The sequence below is a fragment of the Galeopterus variegatus genome, unplaced genomic scaffold (assembly GCF_000696425.1).
Source record: "Galeopterus variegatus unplaced genomic scaffold, G_variegatus-3.0.2 Scaffold2054, whole genome shotgun sequence".
Lineage (NCBI taxonomy): Eukaryota > Metazoa > Chordata > Mammalia > Dermoptera > Cynocephalidae > Galeopterus > Galeopterus variegatus.
This window is the reverse complement of record NW_007728165.1, coordinates 157,257-172,382: the sequence shown is the minus strand read 5'-3', so window position 1 is coordinate 172,382 and position 15,126 is coordinate 157,257. Positions and strand designations below refer to the sequence as shown.

The 15,126-nt window shown below is 35.0% G+C and overlaps 1 protein-coding gene across 1 annotated transcript in view; it reads left to right on the top strand.

Moving 5' to 3' along the window:
* Positions 1-15,126, top strand: part of TRDN (triadin) — a gene marked incomplete at its 3' end in the record, with an annotated part of 179,582 nt that overhangs the window by 56,717 nt on the left and 107,739 nt on the right. The window contains exon 2 of the mRNA XM_008580267.1: positions 1,204-1,413. Within this exon, the coding sequence (XP_008578489.1) occupies positions 1,204-1,413 (210 nt within the window). The remainder of the gene's footprint in view (positions 1-1,203; positions 1,414-15,126) is intronic.

Below are 15,126 nucleotides of genomic sequence, written 5' to 3'. Positions count from 1 at the left end.
AAAAACCCACAAGAAAAGAAGTGCAAAGGAATAATAAACATATTAAAACTCATCTCTAGTAACCAAAGAATTGCAAATGAAACTCAATATTTCTCTTACAGGATTATAAATATTTTAAATACCAGCAATACTCAGTATTGTCAAGAATAAGGAAACAACACTACTGACATACACAATTTTCAAAACTATATTAATTTTCAAATACATACATATAAAATTATTGTGTGCTGACAATATTTTTGCCATGTCCAAGGAAGAGAACTTTTTGACTAAATTATGCACAACCATGAATTGACATGCCATGCAGCCATTTAAGGGGTATTTTAAGGAATACATAATGGCAAGAGAGCATATTTATTATATATTGCCTAGCAAAAAATCATGAAGGACAGTGTGATGATGACTTGTCAAAAACAAATAAAACATTATAATATATTTATATGTATGTGGTGAAAATTAGTTGCTAATAGAATAACATGTTAACAGTAGTCATTTCTGGGTTGAAAATGACATTTATCTATCTATTTATTTTGTTATTTTTACAGGTTTTGAATTTTTTCTATGAACATATACCCCTTTAAAATTAGAAATAAAAAAGTTGCTGGATATAACAAAATTTTCCAACATTATTCTCATACATCTTCTGTGCCTCTACAAAAACAATAAATAAGTAATAAAAATGGACAATCTCATTAGAGGAGTCAATAATGCAGCTAAGCCAGGATATCCAGTTGGAGTTTCGTCCATTTGAACTATTTTTGATTTGGATTCTCCCCCAGAGGAGATAGTTTTGCTTGCCTTCAGAATTGGCATGTGAACCTAAGTAAAGAAAAAAAGTGTTAAAAGGCATCTTGACCAAAAAATCCATTGCTCTTGATGATAGTGGCTATAGAAAGTGGTAAGGGAGAAGAAAAAATAAATTGAAGATGGTGACAAGGTTGTGGCTCAGATGGTAGCATATATGGAAGTTGGGAGATGAGAAATGCTGATTTTATGGGTATATGGGTTTCAGAGTGAAGAGTAAATGTGGAAGAAGAAATATTGTGGTAGTGGGCAGGGAGGTATGGTTCTGCCACTAGAGAGGGCTGTTCTACTATTGAAAAGGCTATACACAGCTTACAAAATTCATATAGCCTGTTTTTTGGTCATCAATATTTGACACAAATTTCTGACTTATATTTTTCTTTCTGAATGTTTGATTAGGAAATGCATCCGCAACCACAACTGTGATAGACAGCAAAAATGGATCTGTGCCCAAATCCCCTGGAAAAGTGCTGAAGAGGACAGTCACAGAAGACATCGTGACAACGTTCAGCTCCCCAGCAGCCTGGCTTCTGGTCATTGCTCTGATAATCACATGGTCAGCTGTTGCCGTTGTTATGTTTGATTTAGTGGATTACAAAAACTTTTCAGGTAAGATCCATGAAATTTGGCTTTTAAGTGAAAAGAAGCAATGTTCTTCCCAGTATGGCCTTGTTTCTCTTCCCCCTATTGTAGTGTGAGAGATCACCGCACACTCTAGACATGTGCTTGAATGTCACTGAAGTCAGTTTTCTTCTTTCCCTTTTCCTTTTACTCTCTTTGTCTGTTGTACTCACCGATTTCAAATGAAATTGATGACTTTATTTGTAGAGTTGAACAAAGGCTTAATGTTGCAGTTTCATAAAGATCATGATTAAAAAGATTTAGTTTTGGAACTGGTACTTTATTAAGCATTAATAAAGAATAATTTGTGGGTTTTACACTTGGCTATATAAAATCAAACCAAACCAAAGCAAAAACTTTTGGACAGATGGAAAAAAGTGTGAAGTGTTTTTAAGTCCCTCTATCATTCTGCCCCAACCTTCCTTTGCAGACATACCCTTTGTTCCTCCCACCAAACCATCCTATTTTGAGTTTCTAAAAATAAAGTGTTAAAAGGATTTTCTCAGAATTACTTGTAATAAGATACTACATCTTGAGTGTCCATGTGTCCATATGGATTTGCAGTAAAATAGAAATAAGACAACTTAGAAATGGTAGATTTTCATTATGGCCTATTCAGTCTGAGTACCTTGTGCATCTTTTTATTCAAAGGTTTTTTATATTTTTAAAATTATATTTATCTATTTCTATTTCTGACACCCTCTATTGACTATGAGTTCTTTGAGAAAAGGAATCAGTCAGGTGCTTAATAAATACTGAATGAGTAGACGAGTGAATCTATGCTTATCATTTTTGCTATAAGCAAAACATTTCATGAACCTCTCAATGTGCTCTTTCACATGTACGAGTTCTCTTCCCTTCTCTGTTTCCTTTCTTCAGTAGGACTCAGTCACTATAAATACTATAAATTGCACTCTCTATACTCAGAAATCCCCTATTTCTCATTATGGAATTTTACTCACGCAACAATTACTTATCATGTACTTCTTATATGTGTCAGGAAGTGGCTCTGCCAGAGATGTCAAATGAAATACAATATAAATATCATGAAGTCATGGAACTCTTTATTGGCATGGTTTATTGGCATGAAGGCATGACTGAGATGACTCTGTCAGCTGTATCACTGGTAGCCGGACTAAAGTGGGCATCATCTAATAGGTAGAGACAAGTCCCATGATGTCAACCAAAGCAAAAGAGCCCTTTAGCCAGAGCCATAAATGTCTGCTTTAAATAGACAATATTTTTAGTATATTGTATAATGTGGCCTCTTAAAAGAATATATAGTTGCAATGCCTATAACGTAAAATTATGACCTAGAGTTCTAAGTGAAAAACATCTGCTTACCTTTACTCATGGAAATTTCATTCCCTTTCAACCTTCATTGACTGTAGTGTTTCATTTTTTCTTTCCTTTTTGGAATTTCATTTGTTTAAATTTTAGAAACAATTACAATGATAAAATATAGTTTTTTTTCATTTTTATAATAGATATAAGAATTACATGTAAATCTAATATTTGTCATTAACAATTTTTAAGTGCATTACAGAAATTGTCATTGAAAGGAATTTGTTTTTATTTTATAAAATGTGCAGTTACCTATAATTAGATTTCGGTCTAGATTACTTAATATTAGACACATTTACAACATACAGTAGAGCTTCTGTTGGGCCACTGTAATTAAGTGCTATGGATAATGCCTATGCCGCTGGAATTTCGTCTATTGATAGAGGAAAAAATAATCTCTGTATTACGACTACTTTGTTTCTTCTTTCAGTAAGTGTTTATTAAGCACATCTTCCACTTGAGGACACCTCTTCGTATTTCCTATATTTATTAATAACCATTGGTCTATTCCTGCAAAAAGAGACCTGCAAGTCATTTTCTAAGTCTCCCCAGCACCTGAGCAGCCACCCCATTCCACGACTGCTAACTCTCATGCGTCTCATAGTGGACCCCTCCTCTCATTACCATCATCTCCATTACTGCACATCGCATCTTCATTCTCTTTTGAGGATACTAATGCAATTTTCTTATCTCCCTCACCTGGTCTCTCCCTGTTAATGTTGCTCTAAAGATATCTTCATAAAACATAAATCTGATCAAGTATTTCCTATCATCTAAGAACAGACTCCTCAGCATGAAATTGAAGTCCCTGGCTGAGGTCTTCATTTTCATCTTGTCATTCAGCATGTACACCCCGTTTTCCACCATACTTACTACTGCTCTTCTCTGTCGGTCCTAGGAAAACATGTACTTTCACTTCTTGCTGCCTCTGCTCATACTGTTCCCCTTGAACCTAGTCCCCAATAGAGCAAAAAAAGATTAATAGTTACACAGTTAAGAATGTAAACTGTGGTGCTCCCTCTCCCTGGTATTAAATCCAGACCTTACTACTTGCTAGCTGTCTGATGCTGGGAAAGTCACTTACTCTCTCTTGGCCTCAGTTTTATTATCTATAAAGTGGGGATTATAATATTATCTGTGTAATATGATTGTTAAAAGGATTATACCAGTGAATATATTTGAAGTGCTTAGAACAGAACCTCATTTATCACAAACTCTGTATAATTATTAATATCACTAGGAATCTTTCCTCAGTGTTCTCTTTTGAGAATGCTTATTCATCCAAGACCTATCCCCTCTTTTGTGAAGCATCCCCAGACTTTACAAGAAAAATGTGCTGCACCTTGATTTCTTTCTTATGGTCACCTGTATTAAAAGCAGTTAACACATCATATTATAGACACCTAGTGACTTGTCTATCTCACTCAGAAAGCTAAACTTATCCAAGAAATGGGCTGTTTTATTCATCTTTGTCCATGAGTGCCTGGTACATAGTAGGTTTTCTGATATACATTTCTTAAAGTAATGAATGATGCTGACATTTTGATTTTGAAACAATTTCTTATATTATGAAGCAACATAAATATTTATAAAATTTTATTTCATTTAGCATAACAGTTTTTGACCAGCCTTAAAAATTAACAAATTAAATTTAATGAAATTATAATATATAAAACAAAATGTTTTTAGGAAAAAATTTTACTTGTCCTATTTTGTAATAGCTATCTGTTGCTACATAGTAAATTACTTCAAGAGTAAGTGGTTCAAAGCAACAATAAACATTTATTATTTCACATAGTGTCTGTGGGTCAGGAATTTGGAAATGGCTTAGCTGAGTGGTTCTCTCTTAGGGTCTATGTTGGGGTTGCAGTAAAGATGTTGACTAGGGCAGCAATCATGTGAAAGATTTACAGGGCTGAAAGAATTATTGGAAAGATGTCTGCCTCACATGGCTGTAAAGTTAATGCTGGTATGTCCTCACAACAAGGCAGCTGACTTCCCTTGGAGTGAGTAATCTAAGAGAGACCAAGCAAGGCAGAAGCCAGAATGCTCTTATGACCTAGACTTGGAAATCCCACACTGTCATTTCTATAAATCCTTTTGGTTACACAGGTTAGCCCTACAATGTTGGAAGAGACTACACAAAGGTATGAATACCTGGAGGCAGAGATCATGGGGGGCTGTTTTAGAAACTGGCTACCACGTATTTCATTCTCAAAAAAATTATATTGCTAAGTTATACATCTTTAGATATGTACTCATATATAAGAAAGGGTCATGCAATTCTCTAGTTGACAGATAGATATTGTAATTACAACATGCACAAAGAGAAACATGATGTGTTAGGATGACTGGAATCATGAGGCCATATCTAGGAAGGTAAAAATCCACCAATGGATTTGAAATGAAAAAAATAACCACAAAGTTGGAAGTTTTAAAGGAAAAATGCATAAATTCTTCAAGTAAAAAATTCAAGTGCTTTCAGCTAATTAAAATTTAAATGATTAATTTGTGGAACCAAAAAACTTGGTATAATTATAGCATAAAACCTGTACCTCATATTAATCTTTGGTTGGATGAGACCCACTCATTATATTAAAATTCCTATTACCCATTTAGCAAATTCTACTTGCCTTTTTTAATGTTGATTCTTCACAGAAAAAAATATTTGCTTCAATAAAGCTTTCAAAATGAAAATGAAACTCATATTTTTAATGTTAATTTTAATTGATACAATTCACACTTTTACTAGGGATTAATATTATCATGATGAGTCTTTTGTACTACAGAATTGTCTTTGAAATATGCAATTGCTAGTGACTAAAAAACAAGACTAGCGGTAGAAGAAAGCATGCTGGAAATAATTCTGAAGGTCAGAGTGTCAGGACAGCTGTTGTTGGGTCTTAAATTACTCTTTGATACTTTAGAAAAGTAGGTAAGCACTTTGAAGCCATTAAAAAACTGTTCATAGAGAAATGAAAATTTGTTTTCATAAGCATGTACTATACTGGATTGAGAAGAATGATTCTCTTCTGGGCAACTTTCAGAATTCCTTATCTTCAGAATATCATTTGATTTACCTGTGTACCCTTTGGGGGTACAGGCAGAATTGATTTTTATGTACTTCTTTCAGAAGAGTTGGGTTTACTTTACAACTCTATAACTTACAAATTAACATGGCTAGAAACTTATATCCTTGCCTGTGAAATGGGGATAGCACTTTGCTTTCTATTCTGCAAAATTTGTGACTGATTCTTCCTATCAAATAAGACACATTTTAGGGCACCAAATAAACAGACCAGAAAAGAGATTTCACCTGTTCTTCATTTCTTACTAAATATAGCCTCCAAATGATATTCAAAGAATACTATGTAGTGTCTGTCAGGGTTTGATCAGAGTAGCAGAACCACTCTGTGTGATAGAACAGGGGATTATTACTCAGCTTATGAATTCACAAGAGCTGGTTAAGCAGTCTACATAAGGCTGTTGCTATGTGTCTGGAGCTGAGTCGAAAGTCAGCAGGCTGGAAGTTGGGAAGGGCAGATGGACACAGAATAGGGGAGATTAAGGACAAACTGGAACCCTCCTTTGTCTCTTACCACCTGAAATTACAGTGAGGTGGGTGAGCTGCAGGATCAGTTGATGCACTTCTGCAGGGAACTGCATCCACATCTGGCCAGGATGTGGGGATGCTGAAGGCACTGGCCCAGCAGGGGCTGCAAGCCATGTGGCCAGCGGTTGCCACACCTCAGCAAGGACAGCCAGCATATTGGCCATAATGTACATGAGCTTCAAAAGCACCTTCAGAGAATAAACAGTGGGCTCCATCCTTACTTCTTTTTTGCCTTCCAAAGCTTGCACAAATTTCTCTTGTGCCCAACTGTTATCTGGAAACGCACACATGAGAAATTTCTGGAAAATGTAGTTCTAGCTTGACAGTGTAAAAGTTGCCATTTAGGTTGACTATATAATTTATCATCCAAAACAGGATACTTGTAGGAATAAAGTGGAGAGCTATTACTATGTACCCCAGGACAACAGTCAAACACCAAAGTATGTGATTGCCCTGGAGTTATCCACACAGCCTTTAGTTCTCTCCTGGAAGGTGAGCACTTTCAGAAACCCCAAGGCGGGCAGAGCACTGTTGCTTTCTTAGTAATTGAGGCAAGGGAGTCACAAGGGCTCTGGACGTTTGGTCCCCAGCCTTCTGCAGACTCAGCCAGGAAACCCTTCCAGAAAACAAAGGGGGTGTTTTCTGACACCCCCTATGACGATTTATAACTCTTTCGAGACCTGAATTTGTGGGCTTTGGTTGAAAGTTCTTAAAAATTTCTTTTGCCTTATTAATGAAGAGACAACATTCTCTCCAAACAAGAAGTGTGAATAAATAAAATCTCTACAGTATGACTACAAACTAAGGCATTAGTGGATGATAATGATTTTTCTTCTAGGTCAGAATGTACAGGAATCGACTGTAGTAACTCAGCTTTTCTTCCCGAAGAACAAGGGTCATAATTTATTAGCATCCTCATCCATAAAAAAGAAAATTGTTATATGGTTCTACCAGGTGTCTCAAAGCACATTTGGTAATTTTTGCAAGCATTTCACAAAACATACTTATTTCAAACCAGTTTTGTAAGAATTAGGTAAGATAATCTATATAAAACATACGTTCCTGGCACATAGGAGGCACTCATTAAATGTAACTTGAATTTGAATCTTATTACTGGGAAGTAAGATCAGTAATCTGAGAAGATACCCAGCAAGGACACGATGGTAGGAAGCATCAATTTCTTATGAAAGTCTTGCAGACATCTCCTGATGTGCCTTTTAAATAGATTTTCTAATGAGGTGTGCCATTTATCTATTGCTCTTGGAAATTAATTTTCCTGATTTTTTTCTTGTCTTGGCACGTAGCCCAGTTAAGCAGGTGCACTGTTTGTCAGACTGTGAGTTTAGCAGAGTAAAATCATTAGGGAAGGCCCGAAGTCAATCAGAAAGTACAAATTTAACATTTAATAATAATAATATATATGCAGATATCTGCGTATAGAGATGTGTGTGTCTGTACATATATGAACATGTTATTACATTTTAGAAGACTTTGCAGACAGTCACTAAATGTAACATTACAGACTTTATCAGTTCTCATGTGTACTGAGTTTTCAAGAATGGTTGACATTTTGTGTGCCTCTTACTCCGATTCAAGTCTTATCTCAAATCCCACATTTTCTGTTCAATGTCCTAGGTCTGTTTGATCCTCTTGGTCACCACACCTAAAAGGATGCATTTCATTACCCAATTCCAGTCTGCGTTATGAGTACTTCAAGGAAGCAGAGAGTCCTATTGTCCAATGATTTGCAGATCCTAAGAAAGTTTACTGATCCTTCATAAAATAAGGAAAATGAAAAAGAAACATCTATTCATTTTAAGGAAGTGTTCTTAATTCTTAGGTTACGTTGTCCCAACATTTTTGGTCTTAGAGCTCTCTTTTGAAATTGTGGGAAAGCCAGATACTGTTTTTAAATATATTTCTTTAAAAAAATAAAAAGTAGAAATTCTATGTCAGACTACCAGGTTTTTGCTGATGGTGGATTTCAGTGTTAAAAAATCCCAAAGTCTGAAGCCAATGCTCTATACCACACATTTGAACCTTATCAAATGAGATCTTCCACTGAGATTTATAAATTTATTCATACAAATGAATACAACTATAAATTGTACCAGATGTTAATAGCTCACTTTTTAAAATACCAGCCATTACACGTCTTTTAGTACCATCACTTTCTCAGAAAATCCTTTCCTAAACCTCCAATGAATCAAGTCACTCTATAATAATTCCTCATTATATTATTTATTTTTTACTCATAGCACTGATTAAAAGTTGTGCATATTTAATAGGATGTAGTTTTTAAAAATATTTCTCTTCTCCACTGATCTGTTAGGTTTCTAAGGAAAATGCTTTGTCTATTTCATTTACTTGATTTTTCTAGTGATTAGAATGGTTAGCACAAAGCATGATCTCAATAAACATTTGAACACTGAGGTCTAGGGTTCAGATCCCCATACTGGCCAGCCACCCAAAAATAAATAAGTGAATAAATAAACATTCGAATGAATGTTGAGATGAAAGAATGAATGAATAAATAAGAAAATAAAGGAAAAGGTGATAGTGTTTTTTATACTCTGAATACTCAGTAGTGAGCATAGCACTACTTTATAAAATATTTGGTTATGACAATATTCATAGTGCTAAGGTTCATATTTAAAACATTTTTTAAAAATTCTGTCTTCCTGATTGGAGCACAACCATCACAAAGGTAAGGATTGTCTTATTTATCTTAATATCTTCATCGCCTTGCCTACTGCCTGACATTTAAGGTTCAATGAAATTTGTATGATCTGAGTGAAGTTATTTGCTAATTTGTTTAGTATGCATAGCAGGAAAACAAGCAAAAACACAAAACAGTAATAATAACAAAATAACACATGGACTTTAAGACCAGGATCAAAGTAGCTGAATGCAGGCTCTGAGGGCAAGAGTACTGGGTTAAAATCCTAATCCCACCAATTAGCAACTATCTAAACTGTATAACCCTACTTCTCTGTGCTTCAGTTTCATCCTCTGCAGGTAATAGCATTACCTGCTTCATATGGTTGTTGTGAGCATTGATTGAGTTAATATGTGCAAGACACTTGCAATTTTGAGTGGCACAGAGTAATCGTTACATAAATTATAGCTAGTATTATTTTAATTTAATCTTTACGAATGTAAGCATATTTCAATGCTTCAAAAAGATAAATAGGCATATTTCAAAAAGATGAATTGACTGTCTGAGTTCCAATTTCAAATAGCATGTGAATATTCATAAATTCTACCAATTACACAACACATGTCTAATGATTAAAGTATTTTATTTTATGTTGAGGGAATCTAATCATCCTAAAATGGTTTGTTAGCTTATATGTAAGCATGTAATTCATGGCACTGCCTGTCATATTTTGATATGGTGAAAAGAACCTTAAAATTATTTCCTCAGTTAACACTGAGCAATAGAATAGCCAAAAAGAATACATAATACAGTCAAGAGTTTTCAAAAGTAAGTCTTGACTTATGAAGGAAATGTTTATTAAATAATTAGTCAGGATATGCTAATTGCTGTATTAATACCAAATCTAATATATCTCTTCTCTACTGGTCTCTTAAATTTATAATATAGTGATCCAAGTAAGTCATCACACTAGAGTACTATGATATTCTGACTGTTCTTATGCTACCAGAAAATTAATTCTGTTGAATGTTAACCTGGAAACATCAAGACGTATATAAATCCAAAGAAAACTTGTTTTCCCATTCTTTATTATATGCATAGCATTCAAATTTTGTTTATATTTCATATACCCTTTTTTAAGAAGAGGAAAGAAAATTAATTTTTCAGTTAATATAACAGCCATACCCTTTATTTATACTTATTAATAAAAGTATAATATGATTCTCCTATTTTCATGTAGATACTTGGCATGGGTAAAATAAGCCAAAAGTTGTCTGTGATTTTGTTTTGGAATATAAATTGTCTTTAGTTGACATGGGTCTAGCTCCAGTTTGCTAGATTTAACCATCGTAACAAATTTGCTGGTGAAAAATTGGTTGTTTTCAGTGCTATTAAGGATAGGTAAAGTATACATCAATTTACATTCAGTAATGTTCCTTCTTGCCTCAAAAAAGTAATATTTGAGCAACAGCAAAGAGCAACTTAAAAACATTGTCATAAACTATTAAATATTGAAATAACTGCATAATTTTATCTAAAGATGCTTGTGTTTAATTTCATTAGATTTCACACAAGTGCATATCTCTAAACTACTGAAGTAAGTTAATAATAAAGATGAATATGGGAAATTTTCAATTGAGAAAGTTTTAGAAAATAAAGGGAAAATGCTCCTGCCTCAGATGTTGAAAAGCAAAGATTGAAGCTACAGTATGACTATTCAAATGTAGATTAGAAAGTGACAGTCATTTCCTTCTGTAGTCAATAAAACAATTAGCTCACCAAAAATGCTTTTAAATCAGAATCCTAGTTTTTCTTTGGTTTAAAAGCATCTAAATATCCAACATCTGCAAGTATTTTATTTTTCCAAAATTGCAAATCAAACAGATTTCATCTTTTAGAATCTGACATACTTCAGGAGTTTTGCATCCCACCCTTTATTTTATTTTATTTTGTTTTTTGCATGACTATCACTTTCTTAGTCTGTTTGGGCTGCTATGACAAAATGCCATGAACAGCTAGCTTATATACAACAAAATTTATTTCCCACAGTTCTGGACACTGCAAAGTCCAAGATCAGGGTGCCAGCAGATTCAGTGTCTAGTGAGGACCTGCTTTCTGGTTCATAGAAGATGGCCTCTAGTTGTGTACATGCATGCTGGAGGGGTGACTGAGCTCCCTTGGGCCTCTTTTACAAGAGCACTAATCCCATTTGTGAGGGTTCTGCCTTCATGACCTAATCACTTCCCAAAGTCCCCACCTTCTAGTGCCATCACCTTGGGGGTTAGGATTTCAACACATGAATTGGAGGGATACAAACTTTCAGACCATAGAACTCAGCAAGGAAGGAGACGGGCTGGTTATTGTAATGCAGTATGGGTAGTATCCAAAAGTGGGGTGGGGTGGGGGGGCAGATGATGATAATGGAGACAGGAAGAGAGACTGAGGAAGAGGAACAGAAATGGGGAGAGGGAGACAATGGTCTTGATAAATATGTTTACTTGGGAAGTATAAGTTATTGCTTCAGGAAGACGTGGCTTTTTAAAAAGTCTCATTACTCCTAACGAAATGTGTGTGTCTGGGTGTATATGAGAGGAAAGAGCACCAAGAATGTATGTTTTAAGTGTTGCTACATCATGTCATCTCCCTCCTGTTTCTCCAAAATATCCCCCTCCACTCCCCTCACCTCCATATATCCCCATTTAGCTAAAGCCCTTTTTGTTTTTGTCACTCTAGCCAAGCCCCTCTACTAAGGCATGATGTGACACTATTTTTCACTCTGCTGAAATATCTCAAACATCTCTTTTTAGTGAACGAATCCAATGCACATTTAACATCTTTACCTTGGTTAAACTTTGCAGCACTGAAACTGTTGACTGCTACTTCCTTCTTAAAACCTTATCTTCTTATGACTTTTGTCACTCTTGTGGCATCATTAGCTTCCTGACCCTGTTAGACACTATCACCTTGTTCCATTGCTTTAGCTTTGATGACTTTGCACTCCCTACACAAATGATGAGCAAGCTGTCATCCTGACAGGCTGTGTTCAGCCTGCTTGTCTTTAATATACAGCTTATGATCTAATATCAAGAACAATCCTTCTTTAATATGGCCAGATATTCAGATTTAGAGGCTGGAGGCAGCGACACAGTTCTAAACAATTAAAGTATGTAAGATAAGTTTTGAGAACATGTGTTCTTCCCACCATGGGAGTCAGTAATGCTATTTTTATTTCTGAAGGAAAAATTTAGCTCATAATTATTTTAATTTTTCCCTTAATTGACCTATTTGCCAAAAAGTTCCCTTACAACTGACCTTCACACACAGTGACTTCCAAGTGCACAATCTCTCTCCTATTTTTCTAATTGCATAAAGATATTCAGTTGAAGCATTGGACTCAAAACTCCAAACTGAACTAATTCTATTTCTTTCCAGGTCTATCTCCTACATTTCAAATCTAGTTTATCTATTTAGTTTCTTCTTCTTTTTTCTTTTAATTTTGTTTTTGCTGTTGGAACACAACATGAGCTCTACCCTCTTAAATTTTTAAGTGTATAAAACAGTATTGTTGACTACAGATGCAGTGTTGTATAGCAGATCTCTAGAACTTATTTAACTTGCTTAATTAAAACTTTATGCCTGTTGGTTAGCAACTTCCCATTTCTCCATCCCCCCAACCACTGTCACCACCATTCCGCACTTTGATTATGTGAATTTGACTGTTAGATACCACACGTAATTAGAATCATGTGGTATTTGTCTTTTTATATGCAGTTAAGTCAAAAGCATGGAGATCCTAGTGAACAATTCTCTTTCCCTACTACCTATGAATATTCAGTGATCAAAAAGAACCCATTCTACTTTTTAAGCATCTCTTAATTCTGTTCTGTTCACTCAGTCTTATCTCCAGACCTCCTGCCTTAGTTTTCACAACATTGTTTCAGTAGTTGCCTATTTTCTTTTTGCCTTTAATCTTGCCTCTGCCTCCTTCCTCATTCTGAGAACAGGTTACTATAAACTGCAAATCTTAATTTATTATTCCCCTGTTTAAAACTCTAGATGTCTTCCCTTTAATATGAATATGTATATGAAGTAATGGAAGGATAAACTAAAAGCTAACAAAATTCAGTAACTATAAGGAGAAGGAAACAGTACAGAGAGGGGCTGAGTTAACAGCAGAATTTTTCTTAGTGAGTGCATTTTGACTTAGGGAACTTGGAAATGCTTTTTAGAAGTAAAACAAGTCCAAAAAGGAAACAAAAGTAATCACTAACATTTAAAAACATACTGAAACAAATGAATCTAATTCCATATCAATTTATTGGCATAACCAGACAACTTATTGGCATAATCAGATAAAATGATTACTTCAAATGATTTTAAAATGCACTATTCTGACTTTCTGTCCTTAATGTGACGTAGTTCAAGCCCGTCCCCCACAAAAGAAAGAAATCTAAAACTTCATCCACTCTTTTTATTGTTAATAGCATTATTGGTATCATTTTATTTGAAATTGTTATTGGTATACTACAGAAAAAGAGACATAATTAATTAAATTGATGCCATTAAGAATCAAGATTTTCAACACAAGAGAAAAAGATGTAAAAATAAAAGCAAAGAAATTGAGAGAAAATACTGTGTTCTGAAATTTTATTGCAAATATAAGTGTAAATACATGATTTACTGGCATTTCATATTTCCTGGCTTTTTCTATTCAAAAAGTTTAGAGGCGATGATAATGCAATGCAGTGAGCACCTCTGCTGACCAAATTTCGGTCTCAACATACAATTTCCCGGTAAAAGTATCCATGATTCCTTTAAGAAGTGGCTGATTCCAGAAGTGGCACAAGAAAGTTACAAAATTTACTTTGGACACTTTTTGTGCCAAAAGCAGGTAACTATCTAACAAGTCTTTATGGAATAGATACACATACCAGTGTATTTAAAGATCTGGGATTAAGTAGTTAAGTATCTACGATCTGCTTTAAAATATTTAGCAATCTAGAAAAAGGAAGAGGAAAGTGTGGGGAAAGGAGAAACATAATTTAAGTTGGCAAAACATTGGCACTTATTAAAGCTAGGTAAGGTGGATTTATACACATATTGTGTTACTTCTGTAAAAATGGAACTATGTTTTCAGAATTCCTTCCCCTGCATAGTTCTGGCTTCATGTAAACAAGAGGAATCATTGTGAACCAGATTTGGAAGGCAGAAGGCAATCAGGGCCATGATCTTTTTATGCTTAGAAGGTCATTGCAGAGGCCCAGGCCCAGTTGTGCATGCACTTTGTAACTGATCTCTTGGCTTACCTTGTTGGCATGGGACAGCAGCTGTGCCTGCACCAATGCTGGTTCCTGCCAGAGCCTTCTTTGGCTTCTCCCTCTTCTGGCCCAGGTGCATATTTAACTCCACAAAGAAGGACAACAGCTTCTTGTGAAGGTCACCACCATCACTGAAACTGGAGGTTTGAAGGTAATAGGACTGGTGCAGTTTCCAGCTTGTTCTGGTGAATTTAATCTGTCTCTCTCTGGTTGCAAATTTCCTTGTTCTTTCTACTTCACATCCATTTTCCCCCCAAGGTGCCTCTTCTGTCTTTGGGCCCCAATACCACATGCAGAAGTTAAAACCTCTCATAAACTTTATCAATGGCTTAAGGTCAAACCCATATAATATATCTCTTTTTATCTGTCACTCCTAGTGATTCTGCCTCTCTGATCAAACCTTGGGAGACATGGGGATTCTCTCTAGTATTCTCTCTACTTTTGTCTATATTTGAAAATTTTCTTAATAAACAGTCAAAATGAAATATTTTTCTCGACATATAGAGCCCTTCAAGTTCTAGACCTATTTAACCCAACTCTCTTCTCTGCTTTCCTCTCCTCTCCAGTTTCTTTTTTGGATTACTTCTTTGCCTCTAATCTAAATATAAGTTTTTCCAAAACTGCCCTCAATCTACTGTTGAGAAAGTCCCACCACCACAGAACAAAATGAGAAAGACTGGTAAAGCATAAGGTATTTTTCATAAAGCTGAATATATTAAAAATATAACTTTAACATGATGCTCCTCCTAATATCTTATCCTATATCC